Source organism: Pagrus pagrus, assembly GCF_965226575.1.
Source record: "Pagrus pagrus genome assembly, chromosome: 3".
In the NCBI taxonomy this organism is placed as follows: Eukaryota; Metazoa; Chordata; class Actinopteri; order Spariformes; family Sparidae; genus Pagrus; species Pagrus pagrus.
The window spans coordinates 30591047-30614980 of record NC_140187.1 but is presented as its reverse complement, the minus strand read 5'-3'; the positions used below and the strand labels follow the sequence as shown (position 1 = coordinate 30614980).

The window sequence follows — 23934 nt, the reverse complement described above, 5'->3', positions numbered from 1 at the left end:
TTTTTCACTTTAGCAGGAAAGTCCCATTGTGTGTGTGTGTGTGTGTGTGTGTGTGTGAGAGAGAGAGAGAGAGAGTGAGGGGATGGGTGCATGGTGGTGGGCGTAAGGGTAATGTGGTTAGGTAGTCTGGTCAAAGTACAGGATGAACGCTGCCTGCCTCACTTCACTCATCATTTATAATAAAGAAATAAGCAAAAAATATAGTTTAAAAATCAAAAGCAAACCTATAAAATACTGTAATAGTCTGAGGTAATGGCTACTGCTAACATGAATGCATCTGAGTGCCTCCCATCACAGATGTTGTGCAGAAGGCCTGAACTTAAGTTCAGGGGATTTTTTTGACAAACAAGTAGAGAACATCCTGCCCACGTGGAACAACTGAAGATACACACAGCAAACAAATCTTAAATGTGCACAGGACACTGGTGACAGAACTAATCAGGCTCTGAACTCAAGTCAAAGGAAACTAGAAATTCTCTATTCCAAAAAAAAATAAAAGTAGAGAAACATTTTTCAACAAAGTGAAAGTAGTCATTACACAAAAATAATGGCCCATGTCAGAATATAGCATTATAAATACCGACACATTAAAGCAGGTGGGACAATCATTGCAACAGAGCAACTGTAACCTACAGTGACACAAGCAAGTCCCTGCATATTGACTTGACTGCTGTAACTGAATGAATGAAAACACAGTAGATCCGTAGCAGCTGAGCCTCACACTCCTCTCTGACCTGAAACTCATTATTTTTGTCTCCATTGTCCAATTTTCCATCCGTCCATGATGGGATGTTTTCTTTAATGGGTGAACCATGTGCTGCCTGCAGGAGGTTACTCTTCACCCACCCATACACACACACACACAGATACACACACACATACAGACGCCCTCACACACTCATATACCAGCAAACATATGAGTACAAGGCAGTTAATGGGTAAGACCGCTGGTTATTCTCTAACACCTCACAGGTCGAATTTTCTTCAACTTACACCGGGTCTCGATGTCGCAGAGTTCCTGTTTGAATAAGTAACTTTTTTTAATCGCCATTCTTGTTTTTCCACGTTTTAAACCTTTCACCATGAACTCTGGCAGTGTGTTGTACTTGCTCGTACAGCCATTTCAAAGGTCACAGCTCATTCATCACAAGAGCCCGGGGTCAGAGGTCACGACATCCGTTTTTCATCTGCTCTCGTTGAACAGTGTTCAGGAGTTCTGAGGTACTGTATTTTCTGTTGCTTAATGAGAACATGCAACTCTCCAGACACGTGCAGAGTTGAAGGATGAGACAAGGTGCACAAACATGAGCTTGAGGTCAACCGCGCAAAGCTGATATCAGCTGAATGCCGTGTATTTAAAGGAAAATCCAACTTTATGACAATTCGGATAATATTTTTGTAGTTCGGGTCAATCATTTCTGTTGGTCATCATAATATTATAGCCACCAAAGTAGTCACTCAGATCTGGGAATAGAGTGGCATTACACAAGTAGGTCCAACAGGGAAAGAAAAAGCAGTCAGACAATCAAACAGGTGATAAATAAGTTTAGCTAAATCATTTACATGGAAGTAAAAAAGTTAGCACACCCCAATCGTGACAATGATCCATTGCACAGAAACACTGCAACACATAACTTCAGTAAGTCGGCTTCGTCGGTCTGTAAACCCGACCGCGATGATCCGCAAGGTGAGGGTCATGGGGATAGCCGAGACAGCACGTCTGCTATTGAGCTAATCTGTTAGCACATTAACTGCCAGCGGACAGCTATTGGCTGTGACCGACAATCTGAACAGATCTGCTAAAATACAAGGTGACAGTCAAACACCTTAAAGAATTTCCTGTATTAATAGAGCTGTAAAACAAAAATCAGAAAGTAATATGTATTGAAGGGATCCTTAAATGTTGTTATGTTTGCATGAATATTCATCATGGTGGTAGGCTGGCTTGCTACAAGTCATGTGTTTATCGCTTAATGATTGTTTTTATATTTGGAATTTTGTGTTATGGGCGTCTTCACTGCTCGAGTTCATCTACAGGTAATTAAGAAGACAGTAGTTTTATAGCAAGGCTATGAAACATAAGCCTCCTGATGCCTTCAGCTGTCACCTTCACTCATGTAACTCTCACAGCAGTGTGTTGAGTCTCCCATGACAAGGTCACATGACATACATGACAGACGAAGGCATCAGTGCGCTACCTTATGGCACCCTATACCCCGCCCAGAGGGATTTTTTTAATTGGATTTTGGATTATTGCAGAAAATAACCTCTGTGGCAAACACAAGTTTATGATGCCTGATGTTAAATGTCCCTGACAACCTCCGTAGTCTAATTTAGCCTCATGTCAGCATCCTCTTTTATGGCATGTAAACCATTTATAATTCAAACATGGGGTGTTTACTGACGTAATTTATGTCCTAAAACAAAGCGTGAAATTCTCAGAGGCTTGTGTTGGGCACAGATCTTATTTCAGGCATCTAACCAAAACCCATTCATTGAACCCACTGACTTCGAGACGAGGGAACTGGAAGTGCAAAAATGCTAAAATACTTCCAGGTTTTAGGACACTATTGGAAGTTCACAGGAAAGGTAAAAAGGCATCATTTGTATTTGAGCCTAGTTTTGACAAAGTTGTACTAATACCAAACAAAGACTTGTAGCAAGCCAACATCTTTCTACAATATATATATATATATATAAAACAATTATGGATCCATTCCATAAATGTATTACCTAATTATATCTGTATCACGGTTCCATTATTACAAAATGAATGGTGCCAAACAAGGACAACTGCCAACCCAGTGCCAGGCTAATGACATCTGAGCTTCAAAAGGTCTCAGTGCTTTTAACAACCCTACCACCATTATGGGCTATAAGTTAGCACCATATTAGCGCTGCCATTGGTGGTTGCCTGACAGTAAATTTGCTGGCAGATTAGCCCGCTAATGATAGTGCTAGCTTGGCATGTTATCCGTTGCTTGCAGGTCAAAACAGCCCCTCGAGAGTTTCACAAAATTTACACCCTTACAACAGTTTGGGTGATAAGTTTACAGTTTGCCTTCAGTTTTTCTAACGTGTGTTTAACTGTCTGAATTCTTGAGTTCCCTGCTCAGTCTTATTCTTTGGTGATTTTGCTTTGTCTCAGTAATTAACTTGGTGAGCAGAAGATCACAACTACAATAATAAGACCCAGAAAGCTTCTTTATCTCATAGATGAAGTGACTGGATGATGTTGGTAACAGCACTCTCCCCGGGCGATGTGATGACCGTCTGGAGAATGAGGAGAAGTGAAAACTCAAACTCAGGCCTGTCGCAGTGTTCTGCCTCTCCTCTGTGTGTAGACCAGAGAGGTTGGAGGCGATGGGAGAGAGCGTGGGGGAGTGTGTTCGGTGGACAGCCATTCATCCTGAGCTAAGGGAACGTTTCCAAATCTCCCCCCTGACATTCTTCTGGGCTCAAAGAAGCCCCGGGACAGAAGTGGCCCAAAACTGGCACAGACCGCCCCGACGTTGCCAGGGACAGCCACTCTGCCGAGGCGTTGCTGGGGCCCAACGCTGTTTTGTCTTCCGTTCTCACCTCACTTCCTGGTTTGGAAAAGGAGGCTGGCTGATCATTAACCACCAGAAGGACCCCATACTACACTGTATGTCCACACGTAACCAGGCCTCAGCACAGGCTTACATATCTTTATTCAGTTAGCTATTTCTGTCTTCACTCAGTGGCACAGGTTTTCTTTTTTTCCACTCTGCAGCAAACATCCATCCAGTGTGTCGTCAGGCAGGTTTCTTCACCTAAAGGAAGGATTATTCATACCTGAAGTGATTACACAGGCTGGCTGCCAAATGAGTGGGGTCACAGTGTTCCATGTCCTGTCACGACAGCTTACAGTGTAGCTTAAAAAAGTTCAATTATATCTCATAGCTGGATTGATACTGTCATATGGACCTGATGGTAAATGGACAGCACCTGCCCAATTCCATTCCATTCCAGTCAGTTGAAGGGTTCAGCTGTCTTTACACCAAATCCGGGTTCACAGAGTTTAGCCTAAGGGTGGCGTGGCGGTGTGGGAGTGTCGCTCCATGACGTGTTGTGAACTATAAATCCCCGCCGATCAGTTTGCCGAAAGGTGAAGCTGCTATGTTGTTATGCTTCTAGCATGCTGGTCCTACCAGTGATTGTCCTCATGGACAAATTAAAAATCATAGTAAACAAGCAGGACGCAAAGCATTCCGTCTTTTAAACTGGGGCACAAGACCAAACCGAGTGATCACAAGTGAAACATAATGCTACACAAAGAAATGTCTGCTGTGTTCCTTCTGTAGCATTCATCCATACTGAATAGCACTGACCCGGTCTACCTTGTCTGAGATCTGCGGTCTCTGCCAGAGTAGGTAAAGCATGCAGGGCTTAGAGATCATCGGCATGCACAGATGAAAACAAAGGTGTTATAAACTGGTGCACAATGCCAACCTGAGTGAATACACATGATACACTATGTTACACTCCACTGTGGTTTGATCACCAGCTATGTGATTGACCACCACAATGTGACGTGTGTCTCTAAAAGCTGGGTCTGTTTCAACATTTGCCACAGCCAGCTGCGTTTTTTTGTTTTTTTATGTAACCCCCTACGATCCGTTCCACTGCAGCGAAAGCACGCTACACTTATTAAAATGAATGGGTGGAATTGAGTTTTTTTCGCTGAAACACCTACATGACATAAAACACTTCTCCTATTTATCTGATGGCTCAGTAGCTAACTAGCTAGCTAGCTAACGTTACTATGTTATTGGTGATTTAAAGGTACAGTGTGTAGTATATCAAGTATTTAGTGCCATCTAGTGGTGAGGTTCTAGATTGCAACACTCCCTCGCTCACCCCTCCTGTTCCGAAGACGTTGGAGAGGTTCCCGAAGCTACGGTGGCCCTGACGGACAAGAAACAAACTTTATAAATATGGACTCATCGCTCTACTGTTGACTATTTTCTACTAATTCAAGTGATGAGGTAAAGATGTATTTCGTTATTAAGGCTATAAAACTCACACAAAAAAACATTAGGATCATACAAAGAAATGATGGAGCACTGAATATTTTTCACAGAGCTCCATCATTTCTTTGTATGATTAAACTCGTTGTCAATCTACTATTTCAACTGACTTCCTCCTTTGCTGTGGTAATAATTACTACTGCTCTATTAGTTATACTAATACAGATATTTTGCTAAATCAATATTTGAAACTAAATGCTGCTCAAATATTACAGAGCAGGATGTCACTTTAAGGCCTTCACTTTGTCAAATTGAATTTGAATTTGAATTTACAGTTAGATGGAACATCGTGTATTGATATGTGCCGACTTACAGGAGATCACAGGTCTGTCTGCAGGCTTTGTCTGTATCCATGAGATATTTAGGTTATAAAAACAAGAACATTTTAGATTAACAGCTCTAATAGTAATACTAATACTGTTCTAATAGTCCTGGTGGTTGGTCTTAATGTGTTGCTATTTTTCTGTTTAGTGTCTTAATACGATCCATTTTTTCATTGAATTTACAGCAGAGGCTCATCAGGTACACTATCACTCACAATCCATCCATTTTCTTTAATATACTGTAAGTGCTTATAGTGCGACCAGCTGGTTTTTCAAAATAATACTTTCAATAAAATATGAACTGCTGCAACAGAAAGTGAGCTAGTGGTAAGCTAAGTTTGGGGCCAGTAAAGGTAGTCAGTATATTGCATCAAAATCATCTTTTTTAATCTGATATCTGTGGTTTATGTAGTGTTGTCAGGTCATATCACCTCCTCATGAATGTGTGTGTTCAACTTTTGCCAGCTGGTAGTTAGAGACAAAACTGCAAACAAACGACAAACACAAGAGGGCCGCATAAAGCTAATAAGTGTCAAATTTGTATGTATTTCTTAATAGCTGCAATATTTTTTTAATCTAAATTAAGACTGAGAACCATTAAAATACAACTGATTACATCATGTGTTTTTTTTTTGTTAAACCCTTGAAAGTGTTTTATTTTGCCCAGGTTTGTAGGCAGCTGTCCCAGTGGTGTCCCAGGAAATCAGTGGAAAACACTGAACTGCCCAGTTTTCATGCTTTCAACTGGAAATGAGCATTGTCCGAGGATTCTTTAGTGGTTTTGGAAACTATTTAACTTCCATGAACGACGCCAGAGCAACAACAAAGTGTGCCTGCCATGAATCCATGTGTACACGCAAGCACAAGAACAGCGTCTTGGTACAAGCCTGAAAACTCTTGTTATATTTATAGTTAAGCATATTCCAGGACACGTCTTTTACACTCTGCAGTATCCAATCTTACTTCAATTACACAGATATGAAGAATATTTTATAAGAAATAACACAATGAGTGTGATAGGACTCATTTAGAGACACCTCAGTTATTAAATAAGGTATCATGTGTACTGAATCCAAGAATGAATCCTCTTAGCTCCTGAATCCTCTTAAGGACAACCCGTGAGTTTCCACTCAACCTGCCTGCATTCCTGCAGGAGTGCGACCGTGTGCAGCACTACAATGAATCAGCTCCTGTAAGATAATAACGTGATTAAAGTAGTAATTTCATTCCGTTTTTTAGTCAAGAAAATCTGGGGAATTCCATACTTACAACAAGGACCACCACCAAGAGAAAACTTTTAATTTATTCTTTGACATTTCGAGGGTGCCATTTCCCAGAAATCATGCCATGACATCATCAAAGTAAATAGGGCATTTTCACATGTCACAGGGGGAAAAGCAGAGGTCTAAATAATAAAATGAATGATGGCGGAATTCCATTTAGTTGCTTCAGAGTTGCTTCGTACACACTGAGCAGACAAAGGGCAACACTGGCAATTTTTTATTTTTTTTTTAAAGTTCGGTTTTGGTTTCCATTAAAGATATATAGCTCTTTAGCTGCTAAATGCTCCACTATGTTCACCAGCTGGACCCCAGTCTAATCTAGACTTTAAGCTAAAAGAAAGGAAAAATAATTTTGTGCTCATTTAGCCCGTCCTCATCAGAAAAATGATGATAGAGGTTGACTGTGAAAGTAGCGTATTGCGACATATATTTAGATTTATTGTTAAGTGTCGACCTCTAGTGGCAGTAATAATTATTACCACAGCAAAGGAGGAAGTCAGGTGAAATAGTAGATTGACAACAGTGAGTTGTTTTAAGCTAGTAGCATGGTTAACTTACTTAACGTACATGACTTAGCTTACGTATGTAAAGTAAGTATATACATAGTTAAACAGGCTCTGCGAAACTTCTGAGTTGTGCTGGAAGCTGGCTGTTAGTTTATGATAGACTCAATTTCTAAACTAATGAAGCTATTGTTGCTCTCTGTTAACAGAGCAGAGACAGCGCGCTGAGACGAGGCACTTGAGAATATGTCACATGTCGTGGAGAATCTAACCCAAGTTTTTCACAAAGAAATCCAGCAGCGTTAAACAACTTCAACAAATGGTCCACAGGAAAGAGACGGGGAAGGTCTTATTTTTCTTGTCACGTTAAATCCGGTCACACATGGCAAATTAAAAAGATTATACATGTAGATTGATACAAATGGTTACATAGACCCTCTTAAAGTTACATGAATAATGGATAAAATTAAGTTTTCCTAAACCTAACCAAACTGACACTGTATGATGAAGGTCTGGTACACCTGTTGCTGGTACTCTGCCAGTGCATGTGGTTTTGGGAACATTGATGTGTGTCATTTTTGGGAGTAACTGGCAATCAACCCATTCAGTCATATCAGTATGAAAGTGTTTTGGTTTATCACGTACAGGTATACAAAGCATTAATTAGTACACTTAAAAGACTTTTCCCAGATCACCCTGCACATCTTATGTAAAGGTTACGTGTAAGACATGCAGTCTGGCAGATCACATCTGTTTTAGTTACACATTTATTCAGCACTCAAAAGGAAACAAGAAAGACATAAAACTTCAGTTAGACGGCTGCCAGTGAATGTCTGTACGTTTTGGTTAAATAATACATTTTTTAGCTGATATGCTGCCAGAACCATATCCTGTCCAATCAATGAATGACAGAGTTTGTCTAGACTTTTTATTTATACTCGTTCAATGATTGTGAATGTGGAGGGGTGTCTGTGCGTGTGACAGAGAGATAGAGACACAGGAACATTATCAGACGGATGAAACATCTTTGCTATTCTTAGATCCTTATAATCCGATTTTTACCTGGATGTTGGATTATTCTATATTTACTCTGTTTTTGAACTGAACTCTACTACGTAGATATTTTGTTAAATCAATATTTGAAACTAAATGCTGCTCATATTACAGAGCAGGATGTCACTTTAAGGCCTTCACTTTGTCAAATTGAACTTGAATTTGAATTTACAGTTAGATGGAACATCGTGTATTGGTATGTGCCGACTTACAGGAGATCACAGGTCTGTCTGCAGGCTTTGTCTGTATCCATGAGATATTTAGGTTATAAAAACAAGAACATTTTAGATTAACAGCAGTAAGACGGCCCCTCATGTCTCGACTCAGCTCCTGTGCTGTTCTTCACAAATATTGAAAAGTGAAAAATGAAGAAATGGTCCTTTAAGATGTCCTCATTATACTTTATATGGCTTGTAACTGCTTAATTGACAGCGACAGACAGAATATGAAATGCACTGGTTTACTATTTCCTGTTGCAGCGATTTATCATGTTTAAAACCAAATTATAAGTGTTTCTTTTGCTGAGAGTGAAATGAACCTACAGCCACCAGTAAGCTTGGCTTAGCATAAGGACTGGAAACAGCGAGCCTGGCTGGGTGCAAAGGTGACAAAATCCACCTACCAGCACCTGGATGTTCTATACTAAGTTAGCTGTCTGCTGCTATAGGTATATGAGACTGGTATATGAAAATGCAACTCTGCAAGAAAGTGATTATTTCCCAAAATGTCGGACTATTTCTTTAAATTGAATTGCCAATATAAAATCATTCGATCCCTGTTAGTGACTCAGAATATTCACTAACAGGAAGGACCAGTGCTCATTCCCTGCCTTAGCAACAAGAGACATGCATTAATGTCTAAAAGTCCCTGAGTAAAAACACTGCACTCCAGTCTGCTCCAGAAGAACATCCTCTCCCTTTCACTCCTCTTGTCCAACACATATTTGTATGCGTGAGTCAGAGGAATATGCAAATGCTTAATTGCAGTGTAGTTATATGGGTACAGACTGGAAGCAAGTCACAACCTCCAGTCACCTACGCGTCTCGGTAAAAGTACCCAACAAAACCACCCAGAGACCACAGTGTGACTGACTCTCATTCCCCTGTCATTACTGGGTGTTTGCGCTGCGTGCAAGCTGCCTCAGCTCACCAATTTGCCAGCTTCAGGGGGATGTGGATGGATTGTGACCCTCTGCTCTCTGAATGATGCCGGTGCCGCTGATACTGAGCCGAGCGGCTGTATGGCAACAGGCAAACAGCACAACAAAGCTGCAGGTTCTCCGGGGACGTTGTTAGAGCTGCTGCTCTCCTCGGAGGCTGAAACACACCACACACACACACACACATACACACACACACACACACACACACTGCAATCCCTTACTGAAAAACAGCTCCAGTAGTACATAATATTATGCAAATATTAAAGCTCATCAAGCACTGTAACATTATGGAAATAATTGTCGGGACTACAGGAGATGTAAAAAAGCAATAAAACCATATTATGATAATAAAAAAAAATTAAAAATAGGTTGGCAAGGCAGGACCAATTTTATGTACTGTGAGAGGAATACATATGAGATAGGTCAAGATGTACGGTGACAATAATAAGGGCTTAAAGCTGCTACAGTTAGCAATGTTAACAATAGATCAAATGAGTGTAATGTGAAATATATTGCCTCGAACAAACCCAAAGAAAATTTAACACACAACTCTATGGAGCGCTTTAGCATCTTTCAGCAGCTGCAGCTTTACTGTTTTTCTTCAATCTCAGTGCTCTCTAATGGTGCGTTTAGACCAAACGTGATATTTGCCTCACATTATACGTTCGAGTTTGATCGCGGAATTGTTAATTGTTATTCGCATTACTCACGCAGCACCCAGCTCAGTGACTTTCACCGTCTGGAGCTGCGCCTGCACCGCTGAGTCTTGATCGACCAATTAATCGATAATAATAATGACGCCGAAATAACAACATCATAATACTACCTTGTAAAAAGCCTGAATTCATGCTTTGTCAGGTCTGTTGGCTTGACAACAAGCGAACAACTTAAAATCAAATCAAATCAAATCAAATCAAATTTTATTTGTATAGCCCAAATTCACAAATCACAGTTTGCCTCAGAGGGCTTTACAATCTGTACAGAGACGACACCCTCTGTCCTTCGACCCTCGATTCGAGTGAGGAAAAACTTGCCCCAAAAAAGGCCCTTTTAACAGGGAAAAAATGCGGAAGAAACCTCAGGGAGAGCCACAGAGGAGGGATCCCTCTCCCAGGACGGACAGACGTGCAATAGATGTCGCATGTACAGAGCAGATCAACGAGATCACAATGTATTCAATTATAAGCGATGGTTGACAGGAGTGAAAGTACACAAAGATGTATTACAGCAATAATGATGAAATGCACATGGAAATGTGATTACTAGTGATAACAGTAGTAATGATCAATGGCAAGGATGGTATGTAGCAATGCAGTATGATAATAGTAGTGGAACGTATGTAACAGAGATGTGACTAATATTAGCGACAGTAGTGGTGGGTGTCAGGCAGGGTCATGGCAGTAGGTGCATCCACGATCAGGCAGGGCCATAGCAGTAGGCGCATCCACGATCAGGCAGGGCCATAGCAGTGGGCGCATCCACGATCAGGCAGGGCCATAGCAGTGGGCGCATCCACGATCCACGACCCGGGCGCGGCCAGGATCCAAGGGAGCCTGTAGGACTAGAAAGCACAAGGACTCCGGGGAAGAAGCAAGTCAGTGACATGCAGAGATGGGGCATGTATACAGGCATAATGTATACAGATGGAGAGGAGAGGAGAGGAGAGGAGAGGGGAGGAGAGAGAAGCTCAGTGTGTCATTGTCCCCCGGACTAGGCCTATAGCAGCATAACTAAGAGCCTGTCCTGGACCAGCCCTAACTATAAGCTCTATCGAAGAGGAAGGTCTTAAGTCTACTCTTAAAGGTAGAGAGGGTGTCCGCCTCCCGGACCAAAACAGGAAGATGGTTCCACAGAAGAGGAGCTTGATAACTGAAGGCTCTGGCTCCCATTCTACTTTTGGAGACTTTAGGAACTACAAGTAATCCTGCGTTCTGGGAGCGTAATGCTCTAGTTGGGTGATAGGGTAATATGAGCTCCTGGAGATATGATGGTGCCTGACCATTAACAGCTTTGTAAGTGAGGAGAAGGATTTTAAACTCTATTCTTGATTTTACAGGGAGCCAGTGCAGAGAGGCCAGTACAGGAGTAATATGATCTCTTTTCTTAGTTCCTGTCAGTACACGTGCTGCAGCATTCTGGACCAGCTGGAGACTCTTTAGAGACTTGTTAGGGCAGCCTGATAATAGAGAATTACAATAGTCCAGTCTGGAAGTAACAAATGCATGGACTAGCTTTTCTGCGTCTTTTTGAGACAGGATGGGCCTGATTTTTGCAATGTTACGTAGATGAAAAAATGCAGACCTTGAAATTTGTTTTATGTGGGAGTTGAAGGACATATCTTGATCAAAGATAACTCCCAGATTCCTGACGGTGGTGCTGGAGGCCAAGTTAATGCCATCCAAACTCGCTATATCATTAGATAATGCATCTCTAAGGTGTTTAGGACCAAGTACTATAACTTCGGTTTTATCTGAGTTTAACAGCAGAAAATTGCAGGTCATCCAGGTCTTGATGTCCTTGAGACATGCATGGAGTTTAGTAAGCTGATTAGTTTCATTTGGCTTTATTGATAGGTATAACTGTGTATCATCTGCATAACAATGAAAGTTTATGGAGTGTTTCCGAATTATATTTCCTAGAGGGAGCATATATAAGGTGAATAGTATGGGTCCAAGCACGGAGCCTTGAGGAACACCATGACTAACCTTGGTATACAGGGATGACTCATCATTAACATGTACAAACTGAAATCGATCCGATAAATAGGACTTAAACCAGTTTAATGCGGGTCCTTTAATGCCAATTAAGTGTTCCAGTCTCTGTAGTAGAATGTGATGATCAATGGTATCAAATGCAGCACTAAGATCTAGTAAGACCAGGACAGAGACAAGTCCTTTGTCAGAGGCGATTAGGAGGTCATTTGTAACTTTCACCAGTGCCGTCTCTGTGCTATGATGTGCTCTAAAACCTGATTGAAAATCCTCATATAAACTATTTTTATGAAGAAAGTCACATAGCTGGTTGGCGACTGCTTTCTCAAGGATCTTGGAGAGGAAAGGGAGGTTGGATATAGGTCTATAGTTGGCTAAAGTTTCTGGATCAAGATTAGGCTTTTTAAGGAGCGGTCTAATTACAGCTAGTTTAAAGGATTGTGGTACGTATCCTGTTAATAGAGACAGGTTGATCATTTCTAGTAAAGATGTGCTAATTAAAGGTAAAGTTTCTTTCAGCAGCCTAGTTGGGATGGGGTCTAGGAGACAAGTTGTTGGCCTAGATGAAGAAACCATCGAAGTTAGTTGGTGGAGGTCAATGGGAGAGAAGCAGTCTAAATATAAGTCAGAATTTACAACTGTTTCTGAGGTTCCTGTGTTTAAAGATACAATAGTGCCAGTTGAGGGCAAGCGATGATGGATTTTGTCTCTAATAGTTAAAATTTTATCATTGAAGAAGCTCATGAAGTCATTACTACTGAGCGTTGTAGGAATACATGGTTCAGTAGAGCTGTGACTTTCTGTCAGCCTGGCTACAGTGCTGAAAAGAAACCTGGTGTTGTTTTTGTTTTCCTCTATTAATGACGAGTAATAGCTTGCTCTGGCATTGCGGAGGGCCTTCCTATATGTTTTAAGGCTATCTTTCCAGGCTAAGCGGGATTCTTCCAAGTTGGTGGAACGCCATTTCCTTTCAAATTTCCGTGATGTTTGCTTCAATTTGCGGGTATCCGAGTTATACCAGGGTGCTAACCTCCTGTGCTTTATAGGTTTCCTTTTCAGGGGGGCAATAGAGTCCAGTGTTGTTCGCAATGAGCCTGCAGTGCTATCAACAAGATGATCGATTTGTGAGGAACTGAGGTTAGTGGAGGAGTCCTCTATTATATTGAGACATGGCATTGAGTTTAGTGCCAGCGGTATAATTTCCTTAAATTTAGCTACAGCACTATCAGATAGACATCTAGTGAAGGAGTTTTTGCCTAATGGTGTGTAGTCCAGTAATGTAAATGCTTGTTCCCTGAGTTTGGATCTGTCAGGGCTATGCTGTGCTGAGACATATTTCCATGACTTACCAGGTAGTCCGACTTCCTCGCTCACTCTCACCTTCTTTGTCCTGTCTCCGTACGAGTAGATGTGATATCGTACAGCTCTGGGTATTTGCAAACAGCCATGGGGTTAGGGTTAGGGTTAGGGTTAGGGTTGCTAACGTCATGACATCAGTGTGAATGTCAACACCAACAGGCCCTCGTGACATGTCAGCCTTGCTTGAGTTTAATATTTTCAACTCACACAATGCGCAAATGATGTGAATTTTGCATGTTCTTGTCATTCGTGCCGCCCGGTGCCAATACACACAATTTACGTCTTTTCATTGACTTTGTATGTAATCTAGATGCTGAATAGTTCACCTCATGTTTGGTCTAAATGTGCCATAAGGAAAAAGGGTGTTACATGTTGTGCAGATAGTGAAGCCCATTGAGGACAATTTGTGTTTTGTGATATTGGGCTGTATAAATAAAATTTGCCTTGACTTGACGCTCATTAATCAGTTTCCAGCAGCAGTTGGCAGCTGTTGTCTGGAAAAAACAGCTCTGAAAAAACCCACTGTACACCTACTCTGCAACGCAGACAGATACCTCTTTTCCACCAGATTAGCTCTGGTGGTTGAACCGGCTCAAACCAGTTAGTGAGATATGTTAGGGTTCGTTAGATATGTGAAAGTGACAAATTTGTTTATTTCTGCCGTCATTGTAACATTTAAAGATATACGGTTAAGCAAAGTGGCCTGAACTATATGTGATGTTTCTGCTGTTATTTTATGTATTGTGCTGCTTTGCTAGTGTCTTTGATATCGACCCAACAGTAACATCTCGGACTAACTGCTAATTTTGGGTAGACTCAAACTCAAGTTAAGTATCTGAGCACTTGCACATTTGTCACTAGGGCTTGGCCTATCTATCTTGATCTTGAAGAAGGCCTGATGGCTGAAACGTCACGTTTGTCATTTTCATTTTCATTTTTGGTCCGTGGCTGAACAGGCCAATTAGGTCTTCAACCTCACGTCAAAGGGGCGATTTGTAAGGATTTAGTTAAAAACATTCAAAAATGTACTAAAGGCCATCAACAGAATGTGAAGAGATAAAGTTTTGATGTTATGACGTGTATTTATTGTGTTGCAAGCCCAAGCCTGTCCTGGTCTGAAGCCCCTGTGCTGGCGGTGTAAACTGCAAACTGCAACTTGCTGCATGGCAAACTGAGCTAGCTAGCTAATGGCAGCTGCAGTTAGAAGCAGCTGATGGTTGCTCAGGTGATACTGTACACTGCTCCGTAATTTGTTTTCAGTATGAATTTGACAGGTTGTCAATTCTTACATATTGCTCCTTTAAGTGTTGTTATTAATGAGATATGAAAGCATGATTATTTATTCTGTGAATTTTTATTTTGTGTTGTGTGAATATTTTTGGTCCCCAGAAATAATGTGACACATGTAATTAGACATTTATTGAATATCCATGCAGATATGCACCCATATCCCAGCATCCCTAACTGATTTTGAGTAGTGAAAAATGACATTTCACTTGTATGTAAACTAGTGACCCAGAAGTTAAACATGCATCGGTTCTGGAATTCAATGTTGAATATGGGGAAACAGTATCAGTCCACAAAGAATTATTGTATTTTTTTTCAATTTTCAATATTTTTTTCTTTTCACTTCTCTTCTGTCATTTTAAAAATAACATTTTATTCAGAACCCATGTCTCTCTCTTGTGTTTTCAAGTCATTTCAAAACTTTTCCTTATGTAAGACTCGCGTTCATCCATTTTCAGTGTCTGTGGATCAGTGACTAAACCCACCACAGCTCAGTTACACTGTACTGATATGCGTGTGTACCCATTCATTCGGGGAGCCTGGTCTATTGTTAAATTAAAACTTGTATCTCAGCCCCCTGGTAGTAAATTAGTAGGCTTGTGGAGGAGACTGGCACCAATCGGGCACGAATTTCCACACACGGTGGTGGAGGGAGGGGACGAGCCTGTGCTCTCTGGAGGGGAGGGGAAGGGAGGGGAAGGGGGGGTCTGTATCGTTAGCTCCGAGTGTGGAGGGAGGGCCCGCCTTGTGGCTTCCTGGCCCCCTGCACCGGACGGGTGTATTATAGATGCGCATCCAAGCAGCCGGGCGGCGGGGGCCACTGGACGGGTGCAATGTGACGGGGCAGGGAGAGACTGGGACACAGCCTTAACCGCGCGGGAGGGAGGGTTTAACCATTAACCACCATTAACCATTAAGGCAGCTGTGCAGAGCCGGTACCATACATAAGGCGTGCGCACCGGCGTCCACGCCTCAGCCTGAGCGCGTTACCAAGAGGTGGAGGATTCATCCGGCCGGCCAGCCGCACCGATCCTTGTGTTACTGCTCATCACCCGGCTCTGACCGCTTCTCCTCTCCGGACCGCTCTCTGAAAGGTAACCACCGCCGTGGAGCTTTGTATCTGACTACCTGCTGGACACTTTAGCCTCTATTTCATAAAACAGAGCGAGCGACCGGCTGAGAGTCACGCAGCGCCTTTATCTAACGGAATGTGCCACTTTGGCGACTCGAGCTGCAAACCCCCCCCCGGCTTGTACCCTAGGTGTACACGCACGGTGATGATAGAGAATGGGGGAAATTGATGCGCCTTTGCATTCATGTTCATGAGTTAAATACTCGTGGTGATAGTGGCAGTGACATGGGGCTCCAGCCCGGTGTTGGAACAGAGAGCCCTCTGCCCTTGTTTAAGTGAGCAGCAGAATAGAAAAGGAGGGCTAGTCTATTCAGTCCTGACCAGGGGAGCACTAATTTACGCCTTTGCCATGTTGGGTTCGGGTGGTATTGGTCCTGACTACTAAACAGAGGATTGTTTCAGCGGGGAAAGCCAAAGTCTGTGTGCGGATGTCGCAACATGCAGGCGGAGGAAAGCTGCGTCAAGCCCGCAACAATCAGACTGGAAGCAAACAGGCTGGCCTTCAAAATAAAAGTGCTTATTTATTTGGTTATGTGGGCTACAGTGTAAGTTATGGACGAATGTTGTGTCATGTTGTCTGTGTCAGCTGTGTGTTGTCGGGGTGGATACATGGGGAACCTCTCATACTGTGGATAAATTGATCTTTAAGTTGATCCTGTAACTGTGCTCACCATGTAGACCACACCGGAGATCATCAAGGCTTATTACAATCTCTGAAAAAAGGCCTTCATTCACTTATTTTGTCTGTGGTCGCTGCCTTCGTCTCCAAACTGAAGATTCATGTGTTTAGTGGTGATGTGCCGTGTTTTTCTTTTCTGTAGCTTATGAATGAAAACAAGGGAAGACACGTGCTGGACTCCCTGCTGGCTCTCTCTGGGCCGTTAAAATAATATTTTCCCACATGTGTTTCCATAACAAGGTGAAACATTTTCCTTCGTTTGACACTTCTGCTGCTTTGTGGTTAAAAATGGCTCTCTAAATGTAATGAGGTTTCTATTGTTGGGCCTTTTTATTAGGCTACTAAAATTACTAAAGACATTTACATAAAGGTGCAAATGTAAGAATCAGCCACCCGTCAGATTCTTACATTAAACCATTAATCCCTAGCTGCTCATCCTGTGAAGGGTTGCAGGGCGACTCAAAAGCAAATGGTTTGCAGCATTTCACCAGAGCAGCCGCTAACTGCTGCTAGCAAGTTAGCTCAGTTAGCTGTGCAGTTAGCGTTCGGACCAGGACGGGTACAGGGTAAGCCGGTCAGCGTCCCAAACTTCAGTAGACAGCATCAGAGACTGAAACTTCCTCACATTCTGTTGATATTAGGTAACTTTAAAATGCTTTGAACTAAACTTCTGACATGACTGAACCTTTTATCTTCCTGTTGTGTTCTACCCAAGGCAAGGCACGTTTATTTGTACAGCACACTTCAGATACAAGGCAACTCAAAGTGCTTTATGGGGGCATAAAAATGACATTGAAACCCTTTAAAAAATGCATTTAAAATACATTAAAAACAAGTAGGACGACATCAAGAAACAAACATTAAAACAAGTTAAATAGGATAGTAGGCTAAAATAGAGTAGGTTTAAAAAAGATGAGACTAAAGAATAGAAGTCAAAGCCTTGAAATCGCTTCAGTGAAAGTCTGTGGCTAACAGAACGGTTTAACTCAGTAAAGTGTCTGCTGTTCTCCTGGTCGGGTGTGGGGGCGTTTACTTTGAAAGGTGTGACAGGAAACGCTGTCTCTGCCTTGAGGTGGAGCTGACGCTGGGGTGACACTGGGTTCCAGAGGATGTACGCAGCACCTCTGGTAATACTAGAATATTTTTAGCCTCCGGGAGGAAATTTGGCGCTGGATGAAACTGTTTTTAAACTCACTGTTACTTCTGCCATAGTGTCAGTGCAGGGGGAGGGAGGTGTGTTTGCCGGACTGAGATATGGAGTAGTAGTGCTCCTTTACGTGGGACAGCATTATGATACTGAAACTCAAGTTAGAAGTTGACTCGTTTTTATCCTCCATTGAATATTTATTTTCAATATTCTGTAATGAATGTATTGTATTGTATGTATTGTAGCCTGTTAATAAGGTGTGATTGTGGTGACATTTCTATAGTCATCTACGGTTGGTGTTGCAATAAGAACAATGAAACTGACTCATATCTACAATACCTCATGAAAAAGTATTTTCCCAGAAATGAAAGTCTGAACACAGCTGTACTGTCAGCTCTTACTGTACATGTTGCTCTCAGCTAAGCATTCAGAGCTGAATGGAAAGATATTCATTTAGCTGTTAGATAGATGATATGGAAACAGCCTCGGTCTACCAGCTTCTCATATCTGGAAATAAACCTAGCATTGGGCGGGAGAATGTTTACATTTCTGACTGAATATACAATCAATGAATCTGTTCTTTTCCCAGGTGACTGTCCGCACTGCTTGGAGCTACTTTTCTGCAGCCGGTAATTCAATCCTCACACTGCAGACCTTTAAATATCTCCTGCCGGCAGCCACGTGGTGTAAGGTGAGACATCCCGGTACACCGACCAGTTTCACATGATCAGTGGACTGAGAGCAAGACCAGTCTGTGCTGCAGTCTGCCCACTTCAGACCTCTGATTCTCCTGTAGCTTACACTGAACTTTAAGGGACAGTTTTACAAGTGACTGCAGGGGGTTTCTGTGGTGAGTCCCCAAGCCTCTTGTTTTCCCTTCTCTACTGTTTTGCACTAGTATGCTTTCTTCTTTTTTTTGCCTGCCCACCCTGAGCACCTTGCAGTGAATGGAGAACATACTGGTTCTGCTCCCGAAGCACCGACAGGAACACGGGCTCTGCAGACGCACGGCTGCATGTGCCTTGCTGCAGGTTTCCTCCTACAGAGCAGTTTTCTCCTGGTCTTTAATAGCGACCCCCACTCCCTGTAAGCCTCTTTAATGGGATAAATCAATTGGACTGATCAGGTTTAAAGCCAGATCAGGTGGCTAATTCCATTCTGAGTTCCCCAAAACTGTTAGGCCAAGGCAACCTGATCTTTTCTTGTCAAGCCCACTGTCATCCAAAGGCTTCCGCATGGTACTTTGGTCGAAAGAACAAGACAAACTCCCCGACATCGACATGTCCTCCGGGGCCATTGAGATGAAGAAGGAGGGAGGTCCCCCGACCCCGGCCTTCCTCAACTCCAACTGCTCCGTCCCCCCGGTGATCCTCACCAAGGGGCCCGAGGAGGTGCCTCCAGGGACCGGGGGCGAGTTCGAGCTCACAGAGGTCACATCCTTCACGGAGAGGCCCGGTGAGACCGGGGAGGATGAGGAGAGGTCGGAAATTGTGGTGGCGTTGGACTGCCGGGCCAATGCCAAAGGTCAGCGAGAGGAGGACGCTCTCCTGGAGAACGCGAGCCAGAGCAACGAGAGTGACGACACCAGCACCAACCAGAGCCCAGAACCACCAGCGCCCCTCAAGGAGACCTCCTTCTCCATTGGCCTGCAGGTGGTCTTCCCCTTCCTGCTGGCCGGGTTCGGGACAGTGGCAGCGGGAATGGTGCTAGACATTGTCCAGGTCAGTGATCCCCACATGTTCTACACTGTACACGTACACACTACATGTATTTATGGAAAACGTTAGGGATGCTTGATATGGATTTTTTTCAACATTGTAATAGAAACTCATTAAGTGTGTTTTAATGTATCACTCACAGCAAGTTCTTTGGAGGACCTAATGGAAAGTAGGGCTGATCTCACCATTATTTCATTTGTCTGTTGATTATCTTATTATTCGTAGTGTGGTCCATAAAATGTCAGAAAATGTGGAAAAATGTTGATCAATGGTTCCCAAAACCAGAGAAGATGTCTTCAAATGTCCCGTTTTCTCCAGGACCCAAAATGTTCAGTCTACTGTAATAGATAACAGCATAGTTAACAACTAATCCCTTGACGCAGCTCTAATGGAAGGGTTGGGGTTAAGTGTGGAACAAAACAAATGTACTTTTCTCTCCTTTGGAAAACAATATGACTCATTCAGACTCTTTTTCTTACAATCCAGTTACCTGTGGATCAGGATCTCCCTCGTATTCAAACATCCATTAAAGTTCATTCAGTTGTGTTTCTGAGCAGAGCCGGTGCTCAGGGCAGAACATGTGCTCAGAGTCACACTATGGGGTGGGTTTGCCCCCGGATCATTAGAATAAACTGGTTTAGCGAGCCCTGTTTGCCTTGGCATGTGTCTGTCATTGTGCGGCTGGCCTATGTGATGCCTTTGAGGATGGGTGGATGGGACAGTTGTGACACTCCATGGGGGTATTTACATAACCTTGTACTCCTCTAAGGCCTGCCTGTCTGTCCCCAGGGCTGGTACATACTGGTAGGCTTCTAATGACCTGTCACACAGCCTTCTATTTGAAATCGGACACACTTGGACAGTAGAGACCAAGAATAGAAGGTGTTTATTGTTGTACAGTGTGTATCCACAGAGCCTCTGCCTCCAAGGATATAACTCAATTTGTAATTCCTCTCCTTCCCTCTTCTTCTTTTCCTGTTGGCCCGCTGAACTTGCTGTCTCACTCTCTCTGAGTATATCAAAGTGTGCATGTGCAGTGTAGAAATGCAGGCCAAAGTCATGCTGACAGGTCACATATTTCTTTAAAGTCAGCTTGTGATGCAGATAAAGCTGGAGGCGTCAGGCTGCCAGGAGACCAGTCCGGGCACACTGTGTACACGCATACTGATGCAAACATGGTGGACCCCAGGAAGTCAGCGCAGAGAGGAGGGGAAGGGGGAACAGTGTGCTTTCTTTGAGCACCTGAAATGGCAGCACGCTTGAGTCGGGCCGGAGTCAGAATGAAAACACAATGCGGTGTCAAAGCCTTCATTACCGTGCGGTTAGGTATCCTCACTAAACCAGGAATGCAGAAGTCTGAGGTCGAAAAGTTTTCATGCTGCCTCAACTTAGGCACCATGCTGCTGCGGTCTCTCCAGTTTCCAAAACACTCTGAGCACCATTCCTTCAGAGGTGAGGCTGAGAGAGAGGACACATAGAAGGTACAGGGCCCTGTCTTTCCCCTTACAGTCAGCCATGCTTGCTTACCTGCAGGCAAACCTCGCAGGTGAGGCTGGACGCTCAGTCTTAACTGTCCGTTCCACTGAGTTCGTCTGAGCACCTAGCAGGTTGTCTGGCTGCCTAATTCCCACTCCATGACACCGTGAAATGATAACTCAGCTAATCCCTCCTGTCCTTGCAGGAAGGTAATTGTCTAACTCTCTCTCGGCCTCTCCCTCTTGCTCTCTCTGGTTTGGTCGGACTGAAAGAGTTCTCTGCTAAAAGTAAGCTTGACAATTGTAAAGTGGTGCAGCCTGGGCCGAGGTTAGAAGTTGCGGCTTGACTTGGCTTTATGCTCCACTCTCTATAAGACTTCTTTGAAATCTGACCTCCTTTAAGGTTGGTCACTTTGAGTATGTAATGCACACACGCAGAAAGCTTATGGCCTCATTCCCACTCGAGGTTGGCCCAGAAAGGACTGTCCAGGCTGGTATAGAGGAGTGAGACGTCTGCATAGTTTTGCTGAGTGACTTGGCAGCAGAATGACCCAAAACTGTCACTCTCTCACAGCTGGGGCCCGAAAATTAGGACTCAGAGGGTGACAAGCTCGCTCGGACTGAAGGTCACACATGCTTTATAAAGGTCATGTAGTGCTAGTTTTCCTGAGAATGCCAATGTCAAAGGCCAAATGGGTGATTTGCCGTCATAAGACAGTTTCATAATGTAAAATCTTTCCTTCCTCTGCGCGGTCAAATTACAAACCAAGAATAAAAAGAAAACTTGTTTGTTCACTGAATTGCCATTATGATCTATGTTCCTGCCTGCCACTGTCTAGCTGTCTGTCCCGCGCTGTGGTGTCCGTAGACTTATACAACAAAATAAAGCAAATAAGTGGGACACAGCTTGAGCCTCAAAAACAAACAGTCTAAAAATACAGGCACCAGTAAACAGGAAATCGTAGTCAACACAATGGTTTAACACCAGCCAGGCTCTCGCTGCCCACCAGACACCATTTTGGTCCGACCACATCCACTTGCCTTGGTTTTCACACAGGAGCCACTGGGAAACCAGAGCGTGGGCTTATTCCCTCACACTGAATCGTCATTCCAACTAGTGGCTTCCAGCTCTGGCTCTGTTTGCTGGACAGAGTTGATGCTTGTCATTAGTATTCTGTTCCCAACAGGTTTTGCTTGAATAATGCCGGCAAAAAACGAGCAAAGTGCCAAACCAAGCATGTTTTTAAAAACTTTTAATGCTGTTGACTATTTCCTATCACACTGATTGACTGCTTGTGTTAGACCTTCTATTTATATTGGTCAGTGCTCTCCGACAGCCAAAGACATTACGTCCTGAGAATTATTAACAACGTATCAGCTCACAGCTATTAACACCTGACAGTGTCCCAGACAGTTGCTTTATCAGGATCTAAGTGATAGAGATTGAAAGGATTAGTAGGTGAGAATGCCTTTGTGTTGCCACAAACCCTGGCTAATCTTTCACTTTGTCCAGGATCCTCAGGAATCCTGGTCCCAGGCTGCTTATTTGCACTCCCTTTGGTCAGATAGTGCAGGCTTTATCCACCTTAGTCTGGTCTTTGGACGACACATCTCAGACAACTTCAGGACTTAAAGCCGGATCATTCTTTTTTGAACATGTGTGGTAGCTCCGTAGCTTCTTATGACAACTTTGAGCCTGAAAACTCTTTTGCGTTTGTGATACTGGAAAAATGTAATCTTTCATTTCTCTCTTACTCTCCCGACCACAAAACAACCCAACTGAAAGTCAGTGAATCTGGTTATTTAATGTCCATACAGGGCTCCACGCTAACATTGTACACTGGTTGCACTGGTGCGCCTCACTTTTTCATTGAGGTGCACCATTACATAATTGACATGCACCCAATAATACATTTTAATTTCATTTCTTAACACAATATGTAAATGATTGTAATAGGAATAAATGTGCAGATAAATGTTTTTCTTCATTTAAATCACAACACATGCAAAAAACTTTCAATAACCTCACTTGTTTTAAAAAATAAAGTTACAAAGTGCTGATGTTTAAAGTGACAAACTCATTATGTAAATGATTGTGAACCTGAATAAAGGTGCAAGCTCATGTTTTTAAATCACAGCACATGCGACAAAAAATTGTGATGACCTCAATTTTTGAAAAAATAATCGGCTAAATTTCAGGCGCACCAGTGCGATCAATGAAAATGTTGGACTTGATAGATTTTTGGACCAAGATAGTCGCACCCTGGAGCCCTACTATTAATTATTATACTATTAATTGGTATAAAAGTGTACAAAACAATCTACAGAAAGTATGTTTAGAGGCTAATAGTTGATCAAAAAGACAAATCTACACACCCAAAAAAATTTTTGTATCATTTTTTTGGCATATCCAGTATCGATAATCAGCCAATAAAAATGATAGATAGATTTGATAGATTTTTGGCCGCATGTGTGACCAAACCCTGCAATAAGGTCTCAATGTATAGCTCATGTTCATCTTTTAAGTTGACTCCAATATGCCCAACATGTTACCATCCATGTCATGTGTTTGCACATGTGATTGAAACTGTACTCCATGAAACAGACCCCACCTGATGTAGTGTTCGTGATGCGGTCGGAGTTGTGTTTACATTGCATTCCATCAGGTTCAGCGTCCCCACTTAGTACAGCAAGTACAGTGATCACAAATAAAATGGGGCCATGTTACTCAACTGGGCAACCCGACCCATGTGGGGCTTGCATGCATACCAGAGCTCCTATAGGTCTGTATACAGAGGTACTGGGGTTGTCCAGTAGAGTTCCTAGAACCGAGGAGGTGGCCATGAGGAGGGAGGGCTTGTTTGGCTCCGAGCCAGTGTTCCATGGAGACAACAACATATATCACCACAGGGGAGGCAAAGAGGGAGATAGGGGAGTGAGACAGAAGTAGAGAAGGAGAGGGAGAAAGCTTGAAAACATGCAGCAGTGAAAGAAGAGAGGAGTGCTCACAGAGGTGCTCACAAGGCTGCTGGGTTGGCAGAAGGCAGTGAG

General features: G+C 42.9%; 1 protein-coding gene across 1 annotated transcript in view; it reads left to right on the top strand.

The window, feature by feature from the left end:
- The first annotated feature begins 15526 nt into the window (after positions 1-15526).
- slc41a1 (solute carrier family 41 member 1) overlaps positions 15527-23934 on the top strand; it is a 28498-nt gene continuing 20090 nt past the window's right edge. The window contains exons 1-2 of the mRNA XM_084349709.1: positions 15527-15826; positions 18280-19411. Of these exons, the coding sequence (XP_084205835.1) occupies positions 18926-19411 (486 nt within the window). The 5' untranslated portion in view covers positions 15527-15826; positions 18280-18925. The remainder of the gene's footprint in view (positions 15827-18279; positions 19412-23934) is intronic.